The 9,424-nt window shown below is 49.5% G+C and overlaps 1 protein-coding gene across 1 annotated transcript; it reads left to right on the plus strand.

Moving 5' to 3' along the window:
• Positions 1-3,803: 3,803 nt before the first annotated feature.
• LOC137153832 (taste receptor type 2 member 14-like) lies at positions 3,804-4,730 on the plus strand. The gene is made up of 2 exons (XM_067549645.1): positions 3,804-3,973; positions 4,580-4,730. Exons 1-2 carry the CDS (start codon positions 3,804-3,806, stop codon positions 4,728-4,730), a joined length of 321 nt encoding a protein of 106 aa, XP_067405746.1.
• Positions 4,731-9,424: the final 4,694 nt, after the last annotated feature.

Genomic DNA, 9,424 nt, shown 5'->3' on the forward strand with positions numbered 1-9,424 from the left:
TGGCTACCCAGGGCACAGGTCGTATCACAACACCCCTAGAAGACAGGGAAGTATCACACTGGCCAGTAGAAAACGGGGATCATAAAGGGCTGTGAGGTTAAGGGTCGGACTATGCCTGGCGACAGGTGCCAATTGGTGGTGTGGAAGGTCACCACCCCCCCAAAGGCTGTCACTGTGATATGTGGAGCACAAGGACCGTTCACATGGTCAAAGAATCACATGGAGGGAACTGGACGGGGACATCGAGCAGAGAACCCCGGACAGCGCCCACTGCTCCCGGAAGGTGTCAAGCTGTTGTTAAAATGCCAGTAGACCAGCCTTGGCCTCTTCGCCATGAAAGAGGCTGTCACGGTCTCTATATTGTGATCTGAGAACGGGTCCGGCCAGACCCTGGAGGAGTGGGCCTGCGAAAGATGGTGACATCATAAACAGAAGTGGTCCAACCTGGAGTGGCACAGCCTATCATCCCCCACCCGGAAAAAAGTGAAATTAGTGATGTCGTCCGGTTGGTGGTCGCGCCAGACCTCCACCAGGGAGTAATGGTCGATAATCTCCCGGAGGACGTCTGCAGCGGCCTGGCAGTGCACAGTTCCTGTGTGGTCCTGTTCCTCAAGAGGGTGTTAAAGTCTCTGCCCAGGACCAGGCACTCATGAAGATCCAAAGTGCCAAGGAAGGCAGACGCCTGCTGGAAAAAACACACCCGCTCCAGGCCCAAATTTGGGGTGTAGACATTGACCAAATTCAATGCTAGCCCCTCCACATGGACCCAGAGATGCAGCAGGCGACCCAGCATGACATCAGGCAACCCCCAGGCAACTCCCTCAGGCTGTAGGTCAGGGGAGAACAGGGTGGCCACTCCTGCCGAACAGATGGAGAGATGGCTGAAATACACCCTGTCCCCACATTCCAGCCACAAGCTGGCCTGGGAGGCTGGATCCATATGGGTCTCCCGCAGGAATACCACAGAGTACCTTCTTTCCCAAAGGAAGGAGAGCACCTGGCACCTGCAGAGATGCATCCTACAGCCCCAGGCGATAAGGTGGCAAAGGTGGTTGGGGCCATGAGCCCGCAGCAATCCGTGACCGACCGTGAAGTTTATCAGGAAGTCATGGAAGCCACAGGCCTGCAGATAGGCCATGGCATCATGCCTCCTGGTCCCTTTGTCCTCCCTCAATATAGCCCTAACAGTATGGAGGAAGAAGTTAAAGTCCCCCCAGCACTGCAGGGTAAGCTACACCCTGGCCCCTCAGGAGTCAGGAAAGCGCGTCGCTCGTCCTGCAGTGCAATAGGTCCAGGGTCGAAGCATCCTCGTCACCCTCTGGCCAGGTCCCTATTGTGGCCCTGGGGCCAGCCAACATGGGCAGACAGGGTGCTGATCCCCAACGCAGCACCAATGTTATGGGCGCCGTTCTGCCCATCCTGGCCCCCGGCACAAGGAAAGGAGGGAAAACAGCAGCCCCGGGTAAAGGGGGAACACAAATGCTGCCTCCCGGGAGTTGGTGGATGGAATGGGAAAAGATACAACCCTGGGGGTGGCAGCAAAATAGGAGAGGGACAGAGAGGGATGAGGGGTAGTAAGGACAGGAGTGGGATCAGGGTCAGGGTTGGCGGTGGGGACAGAGGCAGGGGTGAGGCTGGAATCAGGGGCCCCGGCAGCCAAGCCACTGGGGTGCAGCTCCACTTGACCCAGCACGGGGGCCAGGGGCATAGGTCCAGGGTGAGGGGCCCTCACCTATGCCAGGCCCAGCACCACAATGGATGTGGTATCTGGATCCACTGCTGCGAACAGGGGGAGACACGTGTTAGGGTGTCAGGAGGGGGTGAGGGTACCTGACCTGCCAGGGAGGGAAGCATCGGGCCCTGTTGCTTGGCTCAGGCCATCGCCTCATGAGGCTTGGTGGCCACATGCAGAATGTCGTCCACAGCCAGGCAGGTGGAAGGGTCTGGGGGTGACCAGGAGGAGAGGGCAGGAACAGTGCTCTGGGGAAGGGGGAGAGGGGATTGGGTGACAGGGGTTACAAAGGCATCATGGGGTGCAGTGAGCAGGGGCACAACAAAAAAACCAGGGGGATGTGGGGGCTCATGAGCACTTGGGGAGCATGGACGCACAGAGCAGATAGGGTGGGGTGGGGCAGGGAAAAGTAGCAAAAGGGGTTGGGGGATCAGGTCTACCACAAGCCGGGGATGGGGTAGGAAAGGACAAGGGAATCACAGGGGCTAGGACAGGGCAGGGAAACCAACAAAAGCTGAAGGGCTGGGACAGGGCAGGGAAACCAAACAAACTCTAAGGGAAAAATAGGAGTGGGGGGGAGAGGGACAAAATGGGCAGCAAAGGGCGGGTGGGGAGGCTGGAGCATAAAGTGGAGGTTGGGGGAGGGGAAAGGAAGCACATGTGCCCACGTGCGCTCGGATGGTGAGAAGTAAAGTCCTTGCTGCTGCAACAGTCCCAGATGGTGCAGGAGGCAAACAGCTGAATTCAGGGGTGAGCAGTCTGTGCGGATGGTGGCTGGGAGTGGTGGAGGGGGCGACAGCGGTGGTGGTGGTGCGATGGGGTGGAGAGTGAATGGATCAGGGGGAGGAGAAGCAAGTCCCTTTTCCCCTGGTAGCTGAGCAGGGTTTACTCTAGTGTAATTAACACACCTGGCGCCGATCAGGGCCCCACCTAGGATTTGTTAAAAGCTTCCCTACCAGAGAAAGGGTGTGGATGGAGTTGTGAGAGTGTGTGAGCTGGCGAGACAGTGTCAGAAACCAGGAGGGTTTAGGAGAAAGATCAAAATGCTGGCAGGAGAGAACCCTGCAGGTACAAAGACTGGGGGAGGGGAAAACCCTGCCCAAAGATGGCAAAGGACCTTTCCCAGGCAGGGAAAAGACACTGCCGGAAGGGGAAGATGGAACTGGACACTACATGCCCAGTGAGGCTGTCAGTGGTCGAGAGCCTCCCCTGGCAAGGAGGCCAGGAAGGACACCTGTCTGAGCAGGGTACGGACATTAAGTCAAGGGGCACAGGGAAGTAACCCAGGGAAGCTAGCAGCTTTCCTGAAGCCACAGCATGAGGCTGCTACTTGTAGGATCCCTGGGTTGGGGCCCAGAGTCAAGGGTGGGACTGGCCACCTCCACCCCCTACCAGCCATTCACTGGAGGGGCATGAGCCCCAGTGAAGAGGCAAGGGCCTGTGAGACCCAGAGGCAGGACTGGGAGCCAGCAGGGAGCAGCCATCTTAGGTTGGCTGTATTACCCTCCCACACCACTCGAGGGTGGAAGAGACACTAAGGGGTGAAGCAATTCCTTGACCTAGCGCTAGAAGGAAGCGCTGGACCCCCCAAGGTAGAGAAAGAGCTTTGTCACACTTTCTTTCTCCATTGCATCCACTCTTCACCTTTATGGATTCCCAAAAACATGCTTTTCACTCCAAATTATGGGATGGATCTGTCTCCATAGAGTTCTCTGTCTTATTAAAACCACATTTGCACTGTTCTAAATTGCCTACAGATGATAAAAGAGGGAAAGAAGAGGTAAAATGCAGCTACTGATCAGTACTAAGAACTGTGGAACATGCAAATATCACAAGTGAGTTGAGATGTAAACTCTGTAAAAGAATCCCTCCCAGATTTGCATCCCCAGGATCAACACATGAAAGCAAGTTCAATCCCATTTCCAAATACTTTCCTGCTCTCTAATAAGAAGCAGAAGAATTTGATGTGTTAGACAGATGCCAGGAAGCCACTGCTTTGTTAACACCTGTTCTCATTTGGAAATGTCTCCTTAAACATCACAAACAGGTCGTAGTGATTGTGAGAAGAAAGATGTTTACAATCTTTCCAGTCATTGTATTGATGGAGATCGTCACAGGGATGTTTGGAAATGCATTTATTGCAGCCATTTATTGCATTGACTGGATCAAAGGCAGAAAACTATCTTCATGTGACATGATCCTGACCTGTTTAGTCTTGTCCAGAATTCTCTTCCTGGTGATGTATGTTGTAAATCTCTTCATCGCTATCTTTCCTCCTGCGACATTCAGTTGGACTCAAGTAATGATAACTATTAGCTTCCTGTGGATGTTTTCAAATACTGTTGGTCTCTGGTTCACTGCCTGTCTTAGCATTTTCTACTGTGTGAAGGTCACCAGCTGCAAACAGCCCCTCTTCCTTCGAATGAAGCAAAGAATCTCTGTGATGGTCCCCAAGCTACTCCTGGGGTCACTGCTGGTCTCCTCTGTTTCCTCTATCCCATGGATCTGGGGTGAGTACAGCATTTACTATTGCATCTCAACAGGGGACCTTTACAGGAACAGCACCGTGGCAGACACAAGCTGGGATGTGTCATATCTTTACTTCATCCTTCTGTACAGTGCAGCGTCTTTCATTCCTTTTATCATATTTTTGACAACATCCATCCTGTTAATCTCCTCTCTGTGGAGACACACCAGGAACATGCAGAACAATGCAACCAGCTTCTGGGACCCCAGTACAGAGGCCCATGTAAGGGCCATTAAAGCTATGATCTCTTGCCTTATTCTCTATATTTTCAATTTTGTAGCTGTGTCCATACAGACATTACCCCTCTGTTTGACTGATAGGACCTGGACACCTGTAATCACTTCCATGGTCATTCTTGCTTATCCTTCAGGGCACTCCCTTATCCTGATTCTAATTAATCCCAAACTCAAGCAGGCATTGATGAGGATTCTGCGTAGCATCAAGTGCCATCTGAAAGAAGGGATTTTTTAAATCCTATCATAAAACACCAGAGATGTCCCAGTTCTCCGGAAAGGCCAGGAATGGTTTCACACTTGGACTGTCCCGGACACTATGGGAAGGAAGATACAACACCAGAAATGTGGTTTAACTAGACCATAACTTTATTAAGTAACACATCTGGGAACTACCTGGTAACAAATCGTCCAGCATATGTCGCCCTTCCTATTGTAATCTATACCACCTGGTAGGAAGTTACTGTCTTCACTCTAACTCTTCAACCATGTCCCAGCACCATTTTGGGGTCCCACCCCCCCCTTCTCCCATAGGAAGGTGAAGGAGTGGAGAAGAAGGGATATTTTCTTGCTGTATTCGACATTAGGAGACCCAGCACTATTCCCCAACTATTTTAGAAGATCCTTTCTCCTAATCTGCTTCCAATGGTGTATCAGAGAACCAGATTCCCTACTGAATGATTGCCTGCACTGGGCACCTCCCAAGTTTCAACAAAATGAATTCTGCAACTAGTCTACCAATCGAGTCCCTGGCCTCCTTTTTCCTGGCATCATGTGCCTGGTATGCTTGCTTCTGGCTCCTCTGTTCCTGCACCTATTGGAGTGTTCTCTTCGGATCACAGAAATAAAACTGCTGTGTCTCCCACCTGTGCAGAACATCAGGTCAGAGGGAAGCATGGGTTTGTGGAAACCAAAACTAATCTCATAGGGTGAATACAGGATATTGAATGGCAGTTAGAGCTATGTGCAGTGATGACAAAAGTTTGTCTTCTTATCTCAGCTGGGTTGGTCGTCATTGACTAAGACTCTAAGTATGGATCCAGTGGTGGAGTTTATTGTCCACTCCTCTGTCACTCTCAAGGTGGGAAATACTGGTCCTCATCTTTGTTATCTGGAGTTGTTGGGAAACCTTGTTACTTGTTGCTTGTCAGTTCTGTGTTCTTGGGGAGCCAGGGCGCAGTACCCAGCCTATCTGACTCACAAAAGACCCTCCGAACCCCGCCTCTGTTTCAACCAGAACTGATCAGAAGAAAGACTTACAAAAAGCAATGAAAAGACAGTGGGAGACACACCTAAAACCCTTCCAAACAAGGGTGACAGGATTAAGACAACTGCCCTAGCTTCATTTGCATTGAAGATGTGACAAGGAGGCATCTGCATTAGCATACAGAATGGAGAATAGAGAGTCCAAGGCCTGGACCGCACTGAATTCTGAGACCAGAGAAGCAGGGAAGCACTGCATGATGGGAGATTCCTGCTCACGATGTTAATGAACCCACGCCTAATTGCATTGTGAGTTCCCTCAAAGAACACAGCCCAGAGCCAGGAATGATCAGTTCCTATTGTCCAGCCTAAACAAAACAATTCTGGTATACTCCTTGAGCCATCATTTACCCATAAACAAACCTACTGTTCTCCCCTGAGCCATTGTTTCTTCCCTACAAAGACCCCATACCCAAGTTCAAACTCTGTTCTGATGCCTGGACCCAAAAGCTGCATCCGTTCCACTGGAACTTCCCCTGTTTCTGACTGACCGTGTTGGGGACTCTACCTGGCTCAAGCACTCTGGACCCGAAGCTGAACAGCCTGTCTCCTGAGAACCTTTTGACCGGTTCAAGCTGCATTGACTGACGAGACCCTAATGCGTACACCCTCTCTCTCTCTCTCTGGTTCAGCCCACTTTTTCCCCTCAGACCTAATTTGCTTTCTCTCTCTTTCCCTCTCTCTCTCTTAGTCCAGGTATAACTTTCTGAACCTGACTTTAGATTTCCCCAATACCCCAATTGAAATTGTGTAATATTGTAGTTCTCTGGTTGATTTTCTCTCCTTGTACGGCTGTCACTATTAGAATCGTTAAGTTTTATAAACCTGGCAGTAAAATCACTTATAGAATCAAGCTGGCTGCCTGACTCTCTCCAAACGTTGTTTACTCTTTCGTGTTCTCGGCTTCCCTATCTTGCTCTGCAGCAACGCTCCTCTTACGTAGCCAAAGATCCCTGTAACACCCAAAAATCCTGTGGGGTTTGCTCATCAAGGGAATTACTACCAGAACAACTGTAACGTGGAAGTGGAGATAGGGACGTGCTGAACCTGTGGCATATAAGGGTGGCAGCTTGAAAGTGCTGCTTGACCCAGCCTGCTGAGTCCAGGGACATATAAGGGGTCAGTTTGAGAATGCTGACCGATGTGGTCCACTCAGACATGCTCTGTTAATCTGTGTGTGTGTTCACCTGATTCTGGGCTGGAGGAACCCAGCCCTGGGAAAACTAGGTCCCGCAAGGTAGCTCCATTGGGAAGAGACTTGCAGAAGGGAGAAGCACTCACACAAGTAATACAAGTAAATTGATCAAATTACAGAAGCCTCCTCCCCAGGAACGTAACCCTAATAAATGCGCGCACCCCGAGGTGACAGGCAAATCTGGTAACACAATAACCATGATTCAAATTCCTTCCCATGAGCACTGCAGATGCACCTTGGTGTGCCGAACTGCAACACTACATGTTTCATCAATGCAATCATTAGCTGTCTCAGTCCTTTTATCCTTCAGTAGCTGTGCCTCCACATACCTTGAGGAAGTATCGTACATTACCAGCAAATGCTGATTTTCACCTGGTGTTTCTGGTTGTCGGGCTTTCAAGTCAATCTTTTGCAACTTCCAGAACTTACTAGGTTGGAGCATTTCCCCTAAAGGAGTTCTGCCTCCTCCTTGACAGGTAAAGTACCCTGTCCTTAACAGCCACAGCCATGCCCAGCCAAAAAACATCTGATGGATACCCCGCTTGGTGTCTTTTCATATCCTAGGTCGCCTGTTACTTTGTTTTCATGGAGTTTCATGACTCCAATACTGTTGTCTGTACGCTTGCCAGAAAGACAATCCTGTTACCCTAATATACCAGCAAGCTGGTGGCTGGATGATCGTTCCTCAGTTGCACTGACCCTCCCCAGTCTTTGTCTCCTTCGGTAGACCTGTTGGCGCACAAAACACAACTCAGGGTCCTTACACTGCTCTTGCCGGATGTGCTCACAAAGCTAGGCTGAGTCTTCTCTCACTGCACTCACCTGACGAACAGCATCTGCAACCACATTTTGCTTTTCCGGTTTACGGTGGACTGTGGCTGCATATTCAGTTTGTGACTCCATCTCCACAGGCATCCTTCTGGGTTGGGCTGCCTAAAGCACCACTGCAGGGCACTGTGGTCTCTGCACACTCTGAATTCCACATCTAGTAATAGGGACGATAGACTTACATGTCTGGAATCAGGGCCTGATTCTTGACATATATGTGTGCGAGTAATAAGTTTTTAAAATATGTTTTGGAGGCGATGTATAAACAAGCCTGTCATAGGCAATGGGATGTGTATTTACCTGTCTGACTGACTTGGTTACAGGCAGAGGACAATGAAAGTACATTTACATATAAGGCAAACAAAGCAATCAAGCTAACAAGCAGTGGAGGAAACATCTTGGTGAGCACACTGGGGGACACATTGGAATCTGAACCCCCAAAGGTCTTCCTGGTTCTTGAGGCAAAGGCAATGGACATTAGGAAATATAAGGGGAGCAATAAGACATTCTAGTTCTCCATCGTTTAGGGGACAAGGGGAAGAGCACCCTCTGATTCTGTGAAAAGTAGGTCCTCATATCTGAGAGGCTGGAGTTGCTGTAAATGAGAAACTGTTTTAGGAAAAGACATAGCTTGTCAGAATTAAGTTTTAGGCACTCGACAGCATGTTATTTCTGTTTGGTTTGTAACACTTTTCTATTTCTTTTAGTCTTCCTTGATATCACCTAACCTTGTGTGCTTTGTTAATAAACTTACTCTTGTTTTATTACAAAAATCATCTCACTGCTGTATAGTATGGTCTCGAGATTCTGTACTCAGTCTTTGAAGACCATGGGCTCCTTGTGCCGAATGGACACAGGTCACCTGCCCACAAGGCTACATTCAGTGGAACAAACTGGATAGCCCTTCACCCACCTGCTGAGCTTCTGCCTGCATTCTTTTTACTCCTGCAGCTTTTTGGGGCTGTGACCTGTCCGTGTCTAGGGTAGACCACCTGAAAATGTCAAGGTCAGGGCAGGCTGCAAAAGGAGAGCAGATTCTCCCAGCACTGGTGGGTGAGACAGAGGTTAGATTCCCCAACCAGCCACAAAGAATGCTTTACAGCCCCCTTTACTACACTTCAGTATCCGGCTCCCAATCAGCCACTAGGTCAGGTAAAGAATAACGTTATTAAAACTCTATCCTCTTTACCAAAAAGGTTCTCCTGAACCCAAAGTGTCAGCCACATTATCAGATCAATATAATTTTGAATCTTACCCAAAATACCACACCCTTCCCCGATGACCTGGTTGAGAGAGATGTCTGGTTCCTCAACTCTTGAGTAAGGGGGTGGAGAGCTAGGCAGTGATCAAGAGCTAAGACTATAAGGCTAAGACGAACACTACAAATAATACCAAGTATACACAAAGGAATCTTAACACACTAACTAAAAGTAGCTTCAAGAAGGAGTAGCTGACAAGTGCCCCAAGCAACATGATTTGCCCCTTCTTATACCCTGAGCAATATGGGTCCTCCTTCTAAGTCCAAACTTGGTTTCTTCACACCCATATTATTAGGATACACTTATTCTATAGGCTGGTAGGTTCGTGCGTTTTAGTGACATATCCACATCCTTTCCAGATGGTTTGTTTATCTCACCTTTGTTATT

Source organism: Emydura macquarii, unplaced genomic scaffold (genome assembly GCF_026122565.2).
Source record: "Emydura macquarii macquarii isolate MOO-44397 ecotype Brisbane River unplaced genomic scaffold, CSIRO-AGI_Emac_v2 contig_277, whole genome shotgun sequence".
NCBI lineage: Eukaryota > Metazoa > Chordata > Testudines > Chelidae > Emydura > Emydura macquarii.